Below are 22,126 nucleotides of genomic sequence, written 5' to 3'. Positions count from 1 at the left end.
ACAGAAATATAAACATAAATATATTTCACATATGCCAACACAGCTCATCATAATCATCATAATCAACATACTCATGAACATCAACAAAACAACATATCAAATGCAATGCACACACCCATGCATGACTCAACACGACTCGGTATACCCATTTTGTGACCAACTACAGGATCACCACTCCCAGATTCATCACCATAGAATCCGAGTTCCCCGCAAGGAACCAAGCCTCTCAACAAGCCCGGAGTCAACAACATCTTTGGAACTCAGTCCGTTCATCACTAGGCATCGGCCTTTCATGAATGCATGCACACCAAACATGCATCATAATCAACATAGCAACAACAGCATCATATAGTCATGTTATCATCATCATTAATAGCATGACATACAACTCAACAAAACAACAACAACATTACAACGATATCACATCGTTACATAACACATTTATAACTAAACACGTAAATTCAACATCTCATCATCATAAACACCTCATACACAATCATATAATCACTGTTAATTGTTTATAATACAATTACAGTGACTTACTAAGAGTCTCGCAACTCAACGTACTCAAAAACTCACCAACATTAGCTTCACAGCACAGTTCGCGCCGCCAACATAGGGACGCGCCGCGAACTCCTCCATTACTCCAGGACGCGCCGCGAACGAAGGATCGCGTCGCGAACAATTAATTCGCTTCAGTACGCGCCGCGCAGCAGGGTTCGCGCCGCGAACGATGCGTTACAAAACTCCTCTGAATCCTGCCCAGTTCGCGCCGCGAACTGGGCTTCGCGCCGCGAATCGCGCGCGAACAGAAGCCATCTGCTACGGAAACCAGTGCAGCTTTGCTTCTCTACTCGCCATAACTCATACCCACAGCTAACACCCAATATCAACATTTAACAGTCATATATACACAACATACTTCGATTATAATGCATATAACTCAACAAAACTCACAGATCGGAGAATTTCCATCAAAACCCCAACTTTCCCAATCTCCCTAAAATCCCCAAAATCCATCAACAATCCAACATATATCATGAATTTGCTCGCATATTATCGTTTAATAAGGTTCAGACCCCTTACCTCTTTGGATTGAAGGAAGTTCTGAGCAATCTTTGGCCTTTTCCTCTTCCTTCTCTTTCTCTTCAGCGTTTCTCCCTTTCTCTGACTCTGAGGCAAAAATACGTGAAAAACACTCTGAGTTCTCACTTTGGCCTCTTTTATCAAATTCCACTTTTACCCTTCCACTCTTCATATTCCATTTATTTTATTTATTTAATTATTATTAAAATAAATAACATCTATAATAATAATAATATTAATTCCCAATATTATTTAATAATTCATTTTACCTTCAAATAATCATATTAAAATAATATTTAAATTAATCTAACAATATTCTGGGTGTTACAGCAAGCACAAGCAGCAGAGATGCGCAACCAAATGTTAACCGCCCGTCTACAAGCAGAGGAAGCCCAGGCTAGGGCTCAAGTTCGTAATTCAGGACAGACTTCGGCACAGAATCAACCTCAAATTCAGAATCAGACAACAGCAGCACCCGTCACTACAGTCATCGCTTCAGAAATCAACGCTGTCCCAGTCACTTCTATTACCATCACAGCATCCCGTCCTTGGGAAATACCCAGGGATCTTAATCAAGATAGATATCAACAAGAGTTCGTTCCACCAAATGCTCCTGTCTTCACTAATGTGCCTCCCGTTGTTCACTATACTCCTCACCTAGGAGAACCTGTCTATCACGGCCCTACCCCAAGTGAGGATCCTGGTCTCAATGATAGAATGGATGAATTCCAGGATCAGTTTGCGGAATTACAAAAAGAGATAAAAGCTCTTCGTGGGAAAGAACTGTTTGGCAGAGATGTAAACGATATGTGTTTGGTTCCAGACGTAAGGATGCCAGCAAAATTTAAACTACCAGAATTTTAAAAGTACAAAGGAAGTTCTTGTCCACAGACCCATTTGGTTATGTACGTGCGAAAGATGTTAATGTACACCAACGACCAAAGGATGCTCATTCATTGTTTTCAAGACAGCCTTACCGGTGCAGCTTTACGCTGGTATATGGGATTAGACAGTTCTCAGATCAAGACTTTCAACGATTTAGGCGAGGCCTTTATCAAACATTACAAATACAACCTTGATAATGTGCCAGACCGAGATCAGTTGAGGTCCATGCAACAAAGAGAAAAGGAGACATTCCGTGAATACGCGCAAAGGTGGCGCGAAATTGCAGCACAGGTTGTTCCACCTATGGAAGAAAAGGAGATGACGAAAGTGTTCTTAAAGACTCTTGATACTTTTTATTACGAGAGGATGATTGCAAGCGCTCCTACAAACTTTACGGACATGGTAAACATGGGAGTCCGTTTAGAGGAAGCAGTTCGAGAAGGGCGTCTAGTCAGAGAAGGAAGTTCATCTTCAAGCGGGGCAAAGAGGTACGACGGTTTTATGAAAAAGAAGGAACAAGAAGCTAATGTTGTGTCCTATAATCATCCAAGAAGGATCAATTATCCTTACCATTCCCAACACCAACATATAGCAGCCGTGACTCCAGTAATCACTTCCGCTCCAGTTCAAGTCCAATACCCTCAGCAGCGTACCAACCGCTTCCAACAGAATACTCAGTATCAGCAACAACATCAACCTCAACAACATCAACATCAGTTACAACAACGTCCACCACAGCAACAAAGAAGAACCAATTTTGATCCAATTCCGATGTCATATGCAGAATTGTATCCAGCTTTGATCGCTAAAAACCTTGTGCAACCACGACCACGACCTCCTGTACCAGAAGTGCTACCTTGGTGGTACAAGCCAGAGGTATCTTGTCCCTTTCATCAGAATGCTCCAGGTCATGACTTAGACAACTGTTTTGCTTTAAAGTTGGAAGTACAGAAGTTGACAAGAGCAGGTATCCTGACCTTCAAGAACATGGGTCCCAATGTGAAGGACAATCCAATGCCAAGTCATGGTCCTTCATCAGTGAACAATATAGAAGTTTGTCTCAATGAACAACGTGTTACGAAGATAGAGGAGATTCAGCAGTCTTTGGTTGAAATTCATTCTGTTTTATGTGCTCATGGTCTATTCCAACATGACCACCAGATCTGTGGTACATGTTCAGTCAATTCAAGAGGTTGTAGAAAGATTCAAGATGATTTGCAAGGCGTCCTTGATCAGGGTTTGATTCAGACTTCTAGACAAGTGAGTTCTCCAGAATCACAAGAACAAGAGGTGAATGTCATTATTCTTTGCTTCAACATTCCAGAGAAAGTAGAGATAGCTTATCATCCGAGGGAGCCAGTGGTGATTTGCCCTCCGGGCCCAATGCCTTACACTTCAGATAAAGCGGTCCCCTACCGCTATGCAGCAACTATTATTGAGAACGGTAAAGAGGTCGAGATTAAAACCTTAGCCTCAGTTACCAATATCGCAGCAAATAGCCGAATGACGCGCAGTGGCCGCGTGTTCGCTCCGCCAGTTATCCCAAGTAGAAATGTTGAGAAAGATCCAGTAGTCGTGGTACCAGTGACAAGAGAAGTAGAAGGGCAAACAAGTAATTCAACCCTTGACAAAGAAACAGATGAACTACTCAGAATTATCAAGCTCAGTGACTACGAAGTGGTAGATCAGTTGCTACAGACACCGTCAAAAATCTTGATCCTGTCCTTATTATTGAACTCAGCTGTCCACAGAGAAGCACTACTGAAGATGCTTGATCAAGCCTTTGTAGAACAGGATATAATAGCAGAGAAGTTCAACAATGTTGTAGGCAGCATCACTTCGTGCAATGGCTTAGGCTTTTGTGATGAAGAACTGCCAGAAGAAGGAAAGAATCACAACTTCTCTCTCCATATCTCAGCCAATTGTCAAGGGGATTCTTTGTCTAATATCCTAATTGACACCGATTCATCTCTGAATGTCATGCCCAAGTCTACCTTGTTGAAGCTAAAGTACAAAGGGGGGCAAATGCGGCACAGTGGAATTATTGTGAAAGCGTTCGATGGATCAAGAAAAACAGTCATTGGAGAAGTTGATTTGCCTATTGGTATTGGACCACACGTATTCCAGATCACTTTCCAGGTTATGGACATAGTGCCAGCTTATAGCTGTCTGCTCGGACGCCCATGGATTCATGAGGCGGGTGCCATTACATCCACGTTACACCAAAAGTTAAAGTTTGTCAAGAATGGGCAAATAGTGACGGTTAATGGGGAGCAGGCTATGCTGATTAGCCACCTTTCATCGTTTAGTGTGATAGAAGTAGACGAGACGGCTGTTCAAACTCCATTTCAGGCCCTGACCATCGATGATTACAAGAAAAGTGAAGGTTCAATCGCGTCATTCAAAGACGCCCAGCAGATTGTCAAGACAGGTCCTACAGAAATGTGGGGCAAGGTGATAGAGTTGCCAGAAAACGTTAACCATGCAGGATTAGGCTTTGTTGATGGAAACCAAGTGCAGACTTCAGTGGTGCGACCTTTCAAAGATATCTTTCACAGCGGTGGGTTTATCAACATGGTAGCAGTTGAAGAGGATACTTTTGAGAAAAAGACAGAAGACGAAGGCCCCAGATTTGTGACACCAGGAGTAGTTATGAAGAACTGGACCGCAGTTGACATCCCACATTGTGTCCATATATCAAAGTAATTAAGCTTTTCAGTTTTCAAAAATCTTCCGCTTTAGCCCAAAGCGCGAAGCATTAATTTTGTAAAATGGGCACTTTTGTCAAAAACGTACTATCCATGAAAAAGATCTTTTGTGTTCCTATACACTTGTGTCCTTTTATCTTTTCAGCTTTTTCGGAAAATGGTAACACAAAAAAAAACCTTAAAAAGAACACATTTTTGCATGTCATGGTCAGTCCTCTAAAAACAATTGTTTGTACAGGTTACTTAAACCCGTTGAACACAATGACATCATGCCCTCTCCCAACTTTGAACATTCTGTATTCGAAGCTGAAGAGGAAGAGTGGGATGAGATTCCAGAAGAGGTCGCCCGCCAGCTTGAAAATGAAGAAGACACTATTCAGCCATACAAGGAGCCTTTGGAAACAATCAACTTGGGTTCGGAAGAAAATGTGAAAGAAGTCAAAATTGGAGCATTGTTATCCCCACAGGTCAAGGAGCAATTGATCAGCCTGTTGAAAGAGTATGTAGATGTGTTTGCTTGGTCTTATCAAGATATGCCTGGTCTCGACACTGACATCGTAGAGCACAAGCTACCTTTGAAGCCAGAATGTCCACCGGTCAAATAGAAATTAAGAAGAACACATCCAGATATGGCCGTCAAAATTAAAGAAGAAGTTCTGAAGCAAATAGATGCTGGTTTTCTTGCCACTTCAGTGTATCCAGAGTGGATAGCAAATATTGTGCCAGTTCCTAAGAAGGACGGGAAGGTACGAATGTGTGTCGACTATCGTGACTTAAATAGAGCAAGCCCAAAGGATGATTTCCCCCTGCCTCACATTGATATGTTGGTAGACAATACAGTAAAGTTTGACATATTCTCCTTCATGGACGGATTCTTCGGGTATAACCAGATCAAAATGGCTTCCGAAGACATGGAAAAAACTACATTCATAACACCATGGGGAACATTCTGTTATCAAGTGATGCCGTTTGGGTTGAAGAACGCAGGTGCTACTTACCAGCGAGCCATGACAACGCTCTTTCACGACATGATGCACAAAGAGATTGAGGTTTATGTGGATGACATGATCGCGAAGTCTCGTTCAGAAGAAGGTCACTTAGTGGATCTATTGAAGCTGTTTCAACGATTGAGGAAGTTCAGTCTTCGCCTCAATCCGAACAAATGCACATTTGGCGTCAGGTCAGGTAAACTCTTGGGCTTCATTGTCAGCCAAAAAGGCATTGAAGTTGATCCAGATAAAGTAAAAGCTATCCAAGAGATGCTCGCACCAAAAACAGAAAGGCAAGTGAGAGGTTTTCTAGGACGATTGAATTACATATCCCGGTTTATTTCTCACATGACTGCCACTTGTAAACCTATCTTCAAATTGCTGAGAAAGAGTCAGAATTGTGTTTGGACAGAGGATTGTCAGAAAGCATTTGACAGTATCAAAGAGTACCTCATGGAGCCTCCTATCTTGTTACCACCTATTGCTGGAAGACCGTTGGTTATGTATTTGACAGTGCTTGAGAATTCTATGGGCTGTATTCTGGGTCAACAAGACGAAACTGGAAAGAAAGAGCATGCCATTTACTACTTAAGCAAGAAATTTACTGACTGTGAATCACGATACTCCTTACTCGAGAAGACATGTTGTGCATTGGCTTGGGCTGCTAAGAGATTGAGGCAGTATATGTTAAGTCACACCACTTGGTTGATATCCAAAATGGATCCAATCAAGTACATTTTTGAGAAGCCTGCACTCACTGGTAAGATTGCCAGATGGCAGATGCTGTTATCAGAATACGACATTGAGTATCATACCCAGAAAGCTATCAAGAGCAGTGTGTTGGCTGAGTACCTTGCTCACCAACCCGTTGAAGATCACGATGATAATGAGGATGAGTTTCCTGATGAAGATGTCATGTTCCTAAAATCCAGAGATTGTAAAGAGCCACTTCCTGAAGAAGGACCTGAACCAGATTCTCAATGGGGTTTAGTATTTGATGGAGCTTCCAACATTTATGGACATGGAGTAGGTGCAGTCATTATCACTCCAGAAGGTTCTCATATTCCTTTCACGGCAAGAATTTGCTTTGAATGTACAAACAACATTGCTGAATATGAAGCCTGTATCATGGGTCTTGAAGAAGCCATTGACCTCCGCATCAAAAATCTTACTGTTTATGGTGACTCAGCGTTAGTTATCAATCAGATCAAAGGAGAATGGGAAACACGCCACCCTGGCTTGATCCCATACAAAGACTATGCAAGAAGATTGTTGACTTTCTTCACCAAGGTTGAATTGCATCACATTCCTCGGGATGAGAATCATATGGCGGATGCTCTAGCTACGTTGTCTTCAATGTATCAAGTGGGTTTTCCAAACGAAGTACCCAGAATTGTGATCAAGCGACTTGATAGACCAGCACATGTGTTTACAGCTGAGGCCAGTTTTGATGATAAACCATGGTACCATGATATCAAGCATTTCCTTCAGACTCAGGAGTATCCTCTTGGAGCAACAGAAAAAGATAAAAAGACTTTGAGAAGTTTGTCAGGCAGTTTCTTCCTTAATCAGAATGTGCTCTATAAGAGGAATTATGACATGGTCTTACTCATATGTGTTGACAAAAAGGAAGCAGAAATGTTGATGAAAGAAGTTCACGAAGGGTCCTTTGGTACTCATGCAAACGGCCACTCTATGTCAAGAAAGATGTTGAGAGCTGGTTACTACTGGTTGACCATGGAATTAGATTGCTGCAAATTTGTAAAGAAGTGTCACAAATGTCAGATCTACGCTGATAAGGTTCATGTACCACCAACCTTTTTGAATGTGATTTCTGCTCCCTGGCCATTCTCAATGTGGGGCATTGACATGATCGGTATGATTGAACCCAAAGCTTCCAACGGACACCGTTTCATTCTCGTGGCAATTGATTACTTCACCAAATGGGTGGAAGCAACTTCGTATGCAAAGGTGACAAAGCAAGTGGTGGTCAGATTCATCAAAAATAATCTCATTTGCCGATACGACATTCCAAACAAGATCATCACTGACAATGGCTCCAATCTGAACAACAAAATGATGGATGAATTATGTGAAAGTTTCAGGATCGAGCATCACAACTCTTCTCCTTACCGTCCCAAGATGAATGGGGCAGTTGAAGCTGCAAATAAGAATATCAAGAAGATCATTCAAAAGATGGTTGTTACCTACAAAGATTGGCATGAAATGCTGCCTTTTGCACTACACGGATATAGAACATCAGTCCGTACTTCAACTGGGGCAACCCCATTTTCACTTGTATACGGTATGGAAGCTGTGTTACCGATAGAGGTTGAAATTCCATCAATGAGGATACTAATGGAAACTCAGTTGTCAGAGGCTGAATGGTGTCAAAGTAGATACGATCAGTTGAATTTGATTGAAGAAAAAAGAATGACTGCCTTGTGCCATGGACAGTTATATCAAAAGAGAATGAAGCATGCATTTGATAGGAAGGTTAAGCCGAGAGAATTCAAAGAGGGTGACCTTGTACTCAAGAAGATGATACTAGTTCACAATGATTCTAGGGGCAAGTGGACTCCTAACTATGAAGGACCCTATGTTGTCAAGAAAGCCTTCTCAGGCGGTGCTTTAATTCTTACAAACATGGATGGTGAAGAGCTTCCACGTCCCGTGAATACAGATGCAGTCAAGAAATACTTCGCCTAAAAAATGAAAAGAACAGCTCGCTAAGTTGAAAACCCGAAAGGGCGGCTTAGGCAAAAATGAGTGTCTCGGTGGACTGAAAACCTGAAAGGGCGGTCCAAGCAGAAATTAGAGACAAAAAAAACAAAGAGAATATTATCCCGGTAGATTGAAAACCCGAAAGGGCAATCTAGGCAAAAGTTAGGGATTTCAGGCAAGTAACTGCATAACAGAGATAAGATCATTGAAGTATCAGAATATTTTCAACAGTTCTCCAACTTTCTCAAGGCTGCAATACAGGTCAAAAGTGGAAGAGAGAATGATGTCATTGTAGTTCAACGTACCCTTTTTCCACGAAATTACCATTTTCCAATTTGTAAAGATCTATGGAATCACGTTGTTGGCTGATTACCATCCTATCAAATCAATTTGAGCCTTTCTATATTTCTTGGCACTCTTAATTTTCATTTCAATTTACGAAAGTTCTTTTACTTTGACAGATATGTTTTGAAACAAAAGTTTTGAATTAAAAACAGTTTTTGAAAAATATAAAGATTATTTATTTTGATTTGTGGACATCAATAAAAGGATTGAGACATGTGGTCCCAGTAATTCTGAAATCATGTGATTCCAACTAGACATGTTCATATTACTATCCTTATATGTATATGATGAAAAAATCTCCACAGGTGTCTTGGCAGTAATATTTCTCCAGCAGAGGTTGTGATTCTGGATATCCCCAGCTATGCTTCCTAGTTTTCCTCAAGAGATCATGCAAGAAATATTTCAAGAAGTTTATTCCCTTCACTTGGGGCATGAAGACTCCCCAGTTAATTGATCATGAAGACTCCCCAGTTTAATTGATCATGAAGACTCCCCGGTTAATTGATCATGAAGACTTTGATCCAGGTTTTAAGTTACAGATTTGGCCTATGGGATTACTACAGGTATTTCCCCAGTAATTTATTAAGGAGGGATCAGCAATGTCCCCAGCAGAGGATGAGAAGGAAGATTTGATTTCCCTGAGCAGGAGTAATACAGAGGTCTCCATCCCTCAGCGAGTGAAGAAAGTTGATATTCAGAAACTACAGGGAATCTCCTGTTGTTCTCTGTCCATTCAATAGAAGGATATGTCTCCTCCTCAGTAATGTTTTGTAGTAAAAGAAGAGTGTGTTATGCATTTTAAGCAAATTCAAGAATTGCAGGATTTCTCCTGAATTCTCATTTATATTCAAAGGTCAGACATCATTGTTCCCCGGCAGAGTCTCCTAGAGGAAAGATCTCGTAACCAGATATCAGACACCATAATCCCCAGCAGAGTCGCCATTGTGTCGCGGCGGGATTTTTCACGAGATTAAGTATTGATTGAACTTAACCCGTTTGAAAAATATTTTAAATGCAAGAGTCGCCACCGTCTTTTATTTTATCCAAAAAGAGGAAGGGAAAAATAACGATAAATCCCTTTAGAGTTACGGGTTCGGGGGTTGGTTATGCAAAGGGAAGGTATTAGCACCCTCTACATCTGTGGTACTCCACAGGAACCTTTTTGCTTATGTTTATGTGAATGCTTTGCTTTTTTCGCTTTGATCGTTTGATTGGGGAGATGAGAAAAGAACTTGATTTTATTGTTTTTGGACTCGATAAAGTCGTAGACTTCATGCCTACGTATCTCCAAGGCGCAATGGAGAAATCAAAATCCACGTAGTTCTCCCAAAAGAAAAGGGGAAAGTCTGTTTTGTTGATTTTAGATTTGAACGAGCCTAAACCCTAAAGAAATAAATAAATGGGCTCATTACAGGAAAGCCCAAGAGTAAGCTTATGAGTGTGTGAAAAGGGTTTCTTAAACGGCGACCGTTGGAATCGCATCGGGTTTCTCTTTTTTGGATTTTTCGATTTTTTAACATAAAACGTGAACAATACGATTAAACACACAATACAGAAAATAAAAAATGCGAGAAAGTAAATTATTACAACACAGTTAGCTATGAATAGTTAGTATTACGAATAGTTAGTGGAGTTTAATCGAGCTGAAACTAAAACGAAACGGTTAATAACAACATAAACAAATATAAAAAACAATATAAACATTTACTTTAGACAAAATAAACATTTGATATAAATAAACATTTAATTAAAATAAACATTTAAACAAATAATTAATTTAACTAACATTTAAATAAAACATATATGCAAAATAACAATAAAAGATAAACAATATTTAGTAAACAAAAGTAATATATATATATATATATATATATATATATATATATATATATATATATATATATATATATATATATATATATATATATATATTACTTTAATGAGCCTTTTCACACACTCATAAGCTTACTCTTGGGCTTTCCTGTAATGAGCCCATTTATTTATTTCTTTAGGGTTTAGGCTCGTTCAAATCTAAAATCAACAAAACAGACTTTCCTCTTTTCTTTTGGGAGAACTACGTGGATTCTGATTTCTCCATTGCGCCTTGGAGATACGTAGGCATGAAGTCTACGACTTTATCGAGTCCAAAAACAATAAAATCAAGTTCTTTTCTCATCTCCCCAATCAAACGATCAAAGCGAAAAAAGCAAAGCATTCACATAAACATAAGCAAAAAGGTTCCTGTGGAGTACCACAGATGTAGAGGGTGCTAATACCTTCCCTTTGCATAACCAACCCCCGAACCCGTAACTCTAAAGGGATTTATCGTTATTTTTCCCTTCCTCTTTTTGGATAAAATAAAAGACGGTGGCGACTCTTGCATTTAAAATATTTTTCAAACGGGTTAAGTTCAATCAATACTTAAACTCGTGAAAAATCCCGCCGCGACACAATGCGGAAAGGTTTGAAGTGTCCATAACAATAAACATGATTTGAATCAGAGAAGTTATTTGTTGTTTCGGAACCCCTGGTGTATGTGTCTGATTTAGCGAATGGAGCTTTGATGCAACTTGATAACAGGACTTTGATGTAGAGTGGTAGAACTTTGATGCTGCTGACAAGATGGAGACCAAGAAAATATTAGCATATCCTGTGGAGGCAGAGATAAACAAATTTCAGAAAGAACTCACACAGGAAAGGAAGAAAACAGCTTGGCAACGGCAACAAAAGACCAGTCAAGCGAAACATTGTATCAAGCATTAGACAGTGAGAAAGACATACAACAGAGAGATTTTGTGCAGCAAATGATGGATTCTCTACCTGGCCCCTCGTGTGAAATCAACCGAAAATTGCTCTTCTTGGAGTCCTCTTTGGTGCTTGCAAAGCGCCCAATTTCAAAGAAGCGACTGGTTTCGACTGGCATTTTGTCCGAGTTATGTGGGAATAACATTCATCAAGGTCCTAAAGTTGCCTTCCAAGACCTGCGTAACGAAAAACCACAACAGTCATTGAATGAAGAAGCTTTTACTCCAAAGTTTCACTGTAGTAAAAACAAATTAAATCAGCAAAGCGTTAAAATTCAAGAAATAATCCCAAATTGGAATGGAGACAAAAATTCAAAGGAAAAGCACAGGCTCAGATTACCGTTTCCAAGTCCAAGCATCAAAGAGACCGATCCAAATTCTGAGCACCGAAAGGACTTCGCAGAGATACTTCTTGAATCACCAAAGACCAAATTGAAACCCTAATCTGCAAGATATAAAAAGGGAAGGTGAGAATCAAAGAAGAAGGGGAGGAAAAAAATTGAGAGGCGGACAAAATTCCACCAAGAACCCTAATCCCCAAATCAAAAAGAAATCGGTATTTGGAGAGGCGAAGGAAGAGGATTTAAGCATCACCTGAGCCGTTGTCACCGTCGAAGGTGAGATTTTCACTCGACTCTCTTTTGAAACCGTAGATTCGTGTATTTCTTGGGTAGTATCGTGTGCGATTGAGAGTGGTGAGCGATTGTGAGAGACGGATGAACGTTTGAGTGAGCGTAAGAGCGATTGAGGGACAGGTTGAGAGCGAGATTGAGGGAGCGCTTGAGAGAAACAGAAGTTGTTGAGAGAGGGAGTGACAAAATCTGTTACTGTTGCTTCCGTTTTTGTTTTTCTTTTATTTGTTTTAAGCAAAACAAACCTTTAAGATATTAGAAAACCATTTAAGAATCTAATACGTTTAGTATTCCTCTTCTTTTTTATTATTATTATTAAATGGCGTATAGTATTTAATTGCTTTTTGATTCCCAATCCATTAGCCTATAGAACCCAACAACCAAGCGGCTGGGTTTAATTTCTTGTTTTTTCTTGGTAGTCCAACAGACTTTTTCTTTATCTTAGTTTTTATTTTTAATTCTAATTTTTAATCTATTTTGATTTACTTATCCGAATTAGCATTAAAATAATAACTAATCATAAATGGCCTAGTGGAGAGAGGGCAGTTTCATGGTCTTTAGTGGAGCGGGTTTGATACTTGGGGATAGCCAATTTTTTGTGTTTATATTTGTTATGTCTATTATTTTATTTAATTTCTTTTTCTATATGGTACCTTGCAATTTATTTTAACTTTAGGTTATTAATACCCATTTCCATACCCTTGTAAGTCGATTGCTTTTTAAGCATCGCCATCAACCTCACATAGCTTACTCTTGGGCTTTCTTACAATGAGCCAGTTCTCTTGCACTTACACTCATACATTGCATTATTTGTTGTTTGGGCCCGATTTAATTATTTCATGATTTTGAATCCCCATTTGACAAAATGTACCCCACTCCCTCGATGTGTAATACTTTTGTACTGTTCTATTTCTTTGTTTGTTTGACTGTTTAGTTAGATACTAACACAAGAATAAAATCAACCATTTCCAAAAGATCAAAAATAATGACTCGATCCAACGTCGAGTATTTTCTCAATAAACAAATCAATTCATTTCTCCCTCCTATTCTATTCCATTTCTTTCAAACTTTCACCAAACGCTTGATTCAACGTCAAGCCATTTTTTCTAATAAAAACTCAAAAAATATTAATTCATAGTTAAGACCTTTTCAATAAAGATGGAAGTGGAACGTGGTGTATACCGCGCACTCCTGAGACTAAGATTCGAGACGTATGCCTCGCCTATCTTAGCTCTCGCCATCATCCAAATTTATCCACTTTGTTTTCTCTCAAACACTCATTCAAATTTCTCTTAAACGTCCATCAATACTTGATCTAGTGTCAAGTCATTTTTCACAACAAAACTCAAAATACCTAATTCTTATTTAACACTTTTTCAATAAAGGTGGAAATGGAACATGGTGTATACCGTGCACTCCTGAGATTAAGATTCGAGACGTATGCCTCGCCTATCTTAGCTCTCGCCATCGTCCAAAATTGTCAATACGGTTTCTTCAAACCCTTTCTCAATCAAACCTAAAATACCTAATTCTTATTTGACATTTTTGCAAATAAGATGGAAATGGAACATGGTGTATACCGTGCACTCCTGAGACTAGGATTCGAGATGTATATCTCGCTCATCCAAGTTCTCGCCATCACTCAAAATACAACCAACCAATCAAACTCTTTCTCGTCGCCGTGCGATTAATCAAAAACCTTTTTCATAAATGAAAGATATATTGTCTTAAGGTGATACAAAACAATGTTTCGGCCACGATTGTTGAGTCGAGATAAGTGACGCTTTTCCGAATGTAGATTTATAAATCCGTTCAATGTGTGGTATGCGTCCACTCCTCATCTGTTTTGGGTAAAACAATGTTTTCGTCGATTAATACAATATAGCTTTTGCTAAAATCGATCAACAAACAAACATTTTTCTACCCAGAACTACGTAAGCCTTGATTTCTCTTTTTGAGATACGTAGGAGCAGGATTTATAAATCTTGTCAGGCCCACTAATAAAAAACTTAGGTTTAGCCCTTCGTCAAAAATCCAAAAACATTCTCTTCTCATCCTTTCTTCATTTCCCACCTAATAATTCAAAAAGCCTAACATTTCAACTAACACTAACGCACGCAACTAACCTAATGGTTCCCGTTGAGTACAACGGACGTGAGGGGTGCTAATACCTTCCCCTTGCGTAATCGACTCCCGAACCCTGATTTGGTTGCGACGACCAATAATCATTGTCGTTTTGTCTTGGGTTTTATCGATATTTCCCCTTTCCTTTTTAGGAATAAATAAAGTTTGGTGGCGACTCTGTTCAGTCCATCATTGCGAGCGTGCGATCGCGCTTCGCTTTAAAGTCGTATCCCCATTTTTTCGAGGTGCGACACATGGGCTGCTAAGCGATTGAGATAATACATGATGTCTCACACAACCTTACTGATCTCCAAAATGGATCCAGTCAAGTATATATTTGAGAAGCCAGCTCTCACCGAAAGAGTTGCTCGTTGGCAAATGGTACTGATAGAGTACGACATCCAGTATACTTCCTAGAAAGCCATCAAGGGGAGTATTCTGTCAGACTATAATGCTCAACAGCCGGTTGAAGATTATGAGCCGATGAAGTTTGATTTTCTAGATGAAGACATCATGTTCCTCAAGATGAAAGACTGTGAAGAGCCAGTTGTTGAAGAGGGACCTGATCCAGACGAAAAGTGGACTTTAATGTTTGATGTGGCCGTCAACGCCAGAGGAAGTGGAATTGGTGTTGTCATTACAACTCTGAAAGGTGCCCACATGCCTTTCACCGCTCGTCTGACTTTCGAGTGCACCAATAATGAAGCTGAGTAGGAAGCTTGTATCTTGGGTATTGAGCAAGCCATTGATTTAAGAATCAAGACTCTGGACATCTTCGGAGATTCAGCTCTGGTGATCAATCAAGTGAATGGTGATTGGAACACTCTCCAGCCCAATCTGGTTCCCTACAGAGATTACACGAGAAGACTGTTGACTTTCTTCACAACAATAAAGCTGTACCATATACCTCGTGATAAGAACCAGATGGCAGATGCTCTTGCTACTCTATCCTCCATGATCACGGTGATCCGTTGGAACCATGCTCCCAAGATCGACGTGATGCGCCTTGATAGGGCCGCGTATGTGTTTGCTGCTGAACTGGTAGTTGATGTCAAGCCCTGGTATCACGACATCAAGTGCTTTCTGAAGAATCAAGAGTACCCTGCAGGGGCATCCAACAATGATAGAAAGACTTTGAGAAGATTGGCAGGCAGTTTCCTCTTGAACAAAGATGATGTTTTGTATAAGAGGAACTTCGACATGGTTTTGCTCAGATGCGTGAATAGACACGAAGCAGACATGTTAATGCAGGAAGTTCATGAAGGCTCCTTCGGTACTCATGTCGGCGGACATGCAATGGCTAAGAAATTGTTGAGAGCAGGTTATTACTGGATGACCATGGAATCTGATTGTTTCAAATATGCTCGGAAATGCCATAAATGCCAGATTTATGCTGATAAGGTGCATGTGCCGCCGAATCCTTTGAATGTGATGTCTTCGCCGTGGCCTTTCGCTATGTGGGGCATCGATATGATTGGAAAGATTGAGTCGACCGCTTCCAATGGGCACCGCTTCATCCTTGTTGCCATCGACTATTTCACCAAGTGGGTCGAAGCAGCATCTTTCGCGAATGTCACCAGACATGTGGTTGCCCGATTCATCAAGAAAGAAATCATTTGTCGCTATGGGATTCTCGAAAGAATCATTACTGATAATGGTTCTAATCTCAACAACAAAATGATGAAGGAGTTGTGCCAGAACTTCAACATTCAGCATCATAATTCTTCCCCTTACCGCCCTAAGATGAACGGTGTTGTTGAAGCGACAAATAAGAACATAAAGAAGATTGTGGAGAAGATGGTTGTTACTTTCAGAGATTGGCATGAGATGCTACCCTTCGCCTTGCATGGGTACCGTACTTCAGTACGTACATCGACCGGGGCAACCCCTTGCTCCCTTGTGTGTGGTATGGAAGCAGTCATACCTGTTGAAGTGGAGATTCCTTCTCTAAGAGTTCTGTTGGATGTCAAGTTAGACGAAGCTGAATGGATTCGGAGAAGGTTCAATGAGTTGAGTCTTATCGAAGAGAAGCGAATGGCAGCCATTTGTCATGGGCAGTTGTATCAAAGTCGGATGAAGAGAGCCTTTGATCAGAAAGTGCGTCCTCGATGCTTCCAGGTCTGAGATTTGGTGTTGAAAAGGATCCTTCCTCTTCAGACAGATCACAGAGGCAAGTGGACTCCTAACTATGATGGACCGTATATTGTCACCAAGGTTTTTGATGGTGGGGCCTTAATGCTTGCAACGATGCATGGTGAAAACTTCACTTCCCCAGTGAACTCAGATGCAGTTAAAAAATACTTCGCATGAAATAGAGCCGCTGGACAATAAAAAGAGTAGTCCATGCAAAAATAGGCATCCCGACGAACCAAGAAAATGAAAAAGGTTCGGGCAAAAATTAGGGATTAAAAGTGAAAAGATTGTACACCCGGTAAGTTGAAAACCTGAAAAGACAACTTAGGCAAAAATGGGTTTCCCAGTGGATTGAAAACCCAAAAAGGGCGATCCAGGAAAAAGTTAGGGATTAAGCGAATGACTGTGTTCTGAGTAGTTCTGAATCTCATCTCGTGTCAATGACTGGAAACTTTTGAAGGATAGGAAACAATCCAATCACTCTTTCAGAAAGTTGATCATCTGGAGGATCTTGAAGACGAGCAAGTCATAGCAGAATTGGAACCCAATAGAAATCCATTTCACATTGCCATTAGATTAATGTTTGTTTTTATCTGTTGTGCGATTACCTCTTTCCAGGGATTTCTTCCAGAGGTAAATGCCTATTCAGAGGCTGTTCAATCAATAAAATCATGTTATTCAGTATATCTCTGTTTTCATTTTCATTTTTCTGTTTTGTTTGCAAAAATGACGTCCGAATTTTTTGATAAACATTGCATCATGACACATAAGAGCTTTACAGGTACATGCTTAATAAACATTTAAAATTGCTGTAAATTTTAAGTGCTTTGGATCGTCTATTCAGAACAGGTACCCTCGGGGCATTTCCTTAAAATCCCCTGCAGATGATCGTGAATGTTTTCCGCCAACAGACGAATTCAGTATCTTATCCCTGCAGAGCTGATCAGAGCGTTGGATTCTTCAATCCCCAGCAGGTTCTCACCACTGTACCTCCCCCCAATTGGTGGTTTCAGATTATACACTCCCCAGTAGAGTTGACAGTGTCAGACTATATACCCCTAGCGGAGTTGATAGTGTCAGACTGTATCTTCCCAGCAGAAGCGGCTGCTCCTTAGAGTTCGAGGCCAGATCGATAATCCCAATGCCAGATCCATGGTTTCTTTCCTTGAAGCAGAACCTCGGTATCGTATCGATGTTTGCTCCCCCTGCTGAGTCATCTCTCGCAGATCGTGGTTGCCAGAACCACTATCGCTTTCCCCAACAGCAGGTTTTCAGTGCCGTTCTCTCCCCAGTCAGAATCTCGGTATTTCATCATTGCTAGAACACCGTGTGGCGGGTCATTTCCCCACAGAATTCTTTGCGCTGTGCATCTCCAGCAGCCTTGCCAGGGTCCAGAAGATGGTGATCATTTCCCCAGCAGATCTCCTTGCCTCAGCTTGACATTCTACCCAGCATTTCGCATCCCTGCATATAGAATCATATTGCATTGCATCCTCCCAAATCGCGTAGCATTTCCATTTTCATGGAGCATTACGCCATTGAAAAATTCAAACATACGCATGTAAGCATAAAACATTCTCGGTATCTCAAGTGATAAGCCATAAGTTGTTTCCAGTACTCAGACTGAAGATTGTTCATGACTTATCTTTGTTATCCCCAGCAAGTGTCATTGGCCCATTCACCGCCTCTATTATCGTTCTCTATTTCTACCGATGTTGACAGGCATGAAGTTTCCGGTATTCAGACCGAAGTGGCGTTCAGGCCAGTTTTCCGATGTTCAGATCGAAGAAGTTTCCGACGTTCAGGTCGATGCAACTTGTGGCGTTCAGGCCAGTTTTCCGATGTTCAGATCGAAGAAGTTTCTGACATTCAGGTCGATGCAACTTGTGGCGTTCAGGCCAGTTTTCCAAAGTTCAGATCGAAGAAGTTTCCGACATTCAGGTCGATGCAACTTGTGGCATTCAAGCCAATTTTCCGACATTCAGATCGAAGAAGTTTCTGACGTCCAGGTCGATGCAACTTGTGGCGTTCAGGCCAGTTTTCCGATGTTCAGATCGAAGAAGTTTCCAATGTTCAGGTCGATGCAACTTGTGGCATTCAGGCCAATTTTCCGATGTTCAGATCGAAGAAGTTTCCGACGTTCAGGTCGACGCAACTTGTGGCATTCAGGCCAGCCTCTCGGTGTTCAGACCGATATTAATAATCTCATATCTCTCGATGTTCAGATCAAAGTCATTTCCAGTATTCAGATTGATGAGCGGCATTCAGGCCATGGTTATTTCTGTGTTACCTTTTATTTTGGTATCCAGGTTAACATTCTTTTTCGGTATTCAGACTAATGAGCGGCATTTAGGCCATGGTTATTTCTATGTTACCATTTATTTTGGTATTCAGGTTAACATTCTTTTTCGGTATTCAGACTGACTTTCACCGTACCAGACGGATTCTTCTTTCAAGACCACCTCTTTGCCGATTCTGACAGGCATTGTTACTTCACTTCACTTCAGTGCAAATTTCAGGGCTTTTATTGTATTCAATCCCTTGATACCTCGAAAGCACGAAAGTCGTTGCTATCTTCTTTCCAGGTCTCCAGTTGATTGAATAGGGGCAACTCTAATACCCCAAAATTTATCCTTCATTTTTCCTGGAAGCATACGCTTTACACCTCATGCATGCATTCATTTTTAGGTCATTTAGCATTTGCATTTCATCATGGCAATCGGAATCGGATCCAAGAAGTTTGAACATCATCCAGGACACTTTGTGGGCTCTATTTAGATGATCAGTCAACACAAGGGAAAAACTTGAGTTACTTCCAACAGGGGTCTATTCGTCAGTCAAAACGTTAATCTTGAAGGAGCAAAGGTTTGTTCATGAGCTGTCATGCTCGCTAGGCGAAGCCCACGTGTTTTGAGGAAAAAAAAACGAAAATAAAAAGAAAAATAAAATAAAATAAAAAAAACGGAAAACGAAAAAAATAATAATAATAAATAATAATAATAATAATAATAATAATAATAATAAACAAATAAATAAATAAATAAAAGAAAAAATCTTGGACTTGGACCTCTCTCATTTGAGCCCACAGGTCCACAAAAATCAAGGTTATAAATTCAGAGTTTCAGTGAAACAAAAAGAATTCTATTCCTATTACCCTGTCTGGGAAAAAGATAGTGAGAGAAGAACCCTGGTGTAACGCCTCAAAATTTGCCCTCTTCTCTTGGGACTAGCATTAACATATTGCATATCATTTGTTAGGTCATTAGGCATTGCATATTGCATATCATGTGTTTACATGGTGCAAGCCATTCTCCCAAGTCTTGATCAGAAGATAAGGAAGTCAGAGTGCAAGCCTAGGGTTTTATTGATTGATCATTGGCCATCTGAGGATTGGGCTATGAATTAGGGTTTTGTGGTGCTCAAAGGATATTGGTCTTCATATTGATTGAAGTGATACATCATCATCATCAGGGTTGGATTTCATCAAGTGATTGAAGCAGATTCCTTGAGATTAGGGTTTTGACCACTGGTCAACCCTAATCAGTTGCATTGGGCCAAGCAGAGTATGATCAGGAGATGGGGTTATGATGGATATGGGGTTCATAATATGATTTTATTGAGCTAATTGAAGCTAGGGTTTCACCCTTGAGCCATTTCAGTTGAAGATTGGGGCTCAGTTGGATCAATGCATTGCCAAATTCATCTATCAGTTGGAAAAGCCAACTGTGGTCAACTATACATGATCTGATGGATTTGGAGGTGGAAATGAGTTGGATACACTTCATTCGTGTTGGAACAAGTGTTATTTGACATGTCAAAGCTCAAGAATGAAGAAAATCAAGTCAGGACAAGAACTGCCAAAAATAGAAAGTGACTTGTAATGGAAGTTTCCAAAAATGGAAAGTTTTTGACCTCAAAGCCACGTGTCCAAGTAAGCTTCAAATGAGAAATTGTTCAACATGAAAGTTGTAGGTCTTGTTCTCACCTTTCCAAAAAGTCCAAGAACTTGAAAATCCCATGTATGGTTGGAAAATTATGGCTCAGTGAATTTCAGAAATGACCCATAATCAGGAGGCCATAATTTCCACATGGTTTGTCCAAATTGCAAGTTCTTTATATGCACAAACTCCATTTGACATGTACTTTCATGGTGCATAATTGGATTTCTTCAAAAATGGTCAATGCAAAAAGTCAAATTTCAACTGGACAGTTAAATGAACCAGGGGCAAAATTGTCCAACTTGTGAAATAATTGGAATTTTTGAGTGGGGATTTTTGCAACACCTCACAAATGGTATTTGAAACTTGTTGGAATCATCATTACATGCCTAGGCCTTGTGGTTTGGAAAATAGCTTTTGGAATGAACTTGCAAAAATGGAAAAAGTGCCACCACATAGTGAATTTCCAAAATACTCATCCAATGAAGGTGAAACAAGTTGCAACAGCTCACATATGTCATTTTGAGAGTGTGTGAGCTGTCCATGAGGTGGCAATGAGCTGGCATATGAAGTTACAATTTTGTCCTTGCTTGAATTAACACATTATGCTAATCATTTCCAATGGATTAATTAGTGTGGTTAAGTGGTGATTAAGCAAACATATATAAACCTAATCATCATCTAATCATAACAGAAAAACACAATTCCAAAAATCAGATCCAAAACCATCCAAATTCATCAAATCTCTCAAGAACACATAACACAAGAATTCCAAGAACTCTCTCAATTCTTGATCATTTGGAGAAATTCTTTTTGGTTCAGTCTTGATTCATCACCTTCTTGAACTGTTTTTGGCATTCAACATCAAGAACCTTGCAAAGCACGACTGTCCAAGTGTAGCTCCATCAATGGTGAATCAAAGTTTCATGCACTAGGAGCGAAATCAATTGAACCTGAGCATTCCAGTCAACATTTTGAGGATTGTGCTGCATCTGTTTCGAACTGTTACAACCTAATTCATCCAGTTTCATCACTGCAATCTCAAGGTATGTCGAAATCGAATTTCAAGATATGCTTAATTGTTATATGCATTTGAGAGTTCGTTCCATGTAGATTGCAATGTTAGGTTCAGTTTTGATTATGATGAAGCATAGGCTGAGATATGTTGATTAGAAACTTTGATGCCAAACCCTAACTCCTTCGATCCGTGAGATATATGAACATTTAGGATGAATCATGGACATATTTGAGATCCTTGTTCTTAGACCTTTCCAACGGTTATTAATTTGTGAGTTTTGGTTAAAGTTTGATGTTCTTCATGGTTCTTGAATTTCTGGAAACGCGATGGAGGTGGTGAAGAAATTCTGGAAATGTTAAGCGTTTGATCTGTGTGAGTGCCTTTCCAAGTTCAAAAATGTGTTTCCCGCGCCCTGGCTTGAAGAATTACCAAACTGCCATTGCTTGCTTTAATTAATTAATTTAATTCCAAATAATTATTAAAAATTCATGTAAACCTTAGAAAATTCATAAAAAATATTTTAATGATCAGAAAAATGTGAGGATTTTTTCTATAGGTCCTATTTTCCCTGTAGAATTTTATGGACATATTTTTAGAAATTGTGCATGGTGAATTATTGACTTTGCTTAGGTATGTTTGACCTATGTCATTTTTGTGCACATTCTACCATTTTTAATGTGAAATCCTCATACTTAAAAAGAAATTCCTGGAAATTTTTGTGGTGATTGTAGACATGTCAA

General features: G+C 39.9%; 1 protein-coding gene across 1 annotated transcript; it reads left to right on the top strand.

Moving 5' to 3' along the window:
- Window positions 1–2,196: 2,196 nt before the first annotated feature.
- On the top strand, window positions 2,197–21,541 carry LOC127095953 (uncharacterized). The gene is made up of 2 exons (XM_051034591.1): window positions 2,197–4,617; window positions 21,482–21,541. The coding sequence occupies exons 1-2, from the start codon at window positions 2,197–2,199 to the stop codon at window positions 21,539–21,541; spliced, it is 2,481 nt and encodes an 826-aa protein (XP_050890548.1).
- The last annotated feature ends 585 nt before the right edge of the window (window positions 21,542–22,126 follow it).

The sequence above is a fragment of the Lathyrus oleraceus genome, chromosome 6, assembly GCF_024323335.1.
Source record: "Lathyrus oleraceus cultivar Zhongwan6 chromosome 6, CAAS_Psat_ZW6_1.0, whole genome shotgun sequence".
Taxonomy (NCBI): Eukaryota; Viridiplantae; Streptophyta; class Magnoliopsida; order Fabales; family Fabaceae; genus Lathyrus; species Lathyrus oleraceus.
This window is presented reverse-complemented; position numbering and strand designations above follow the sequence as displayed.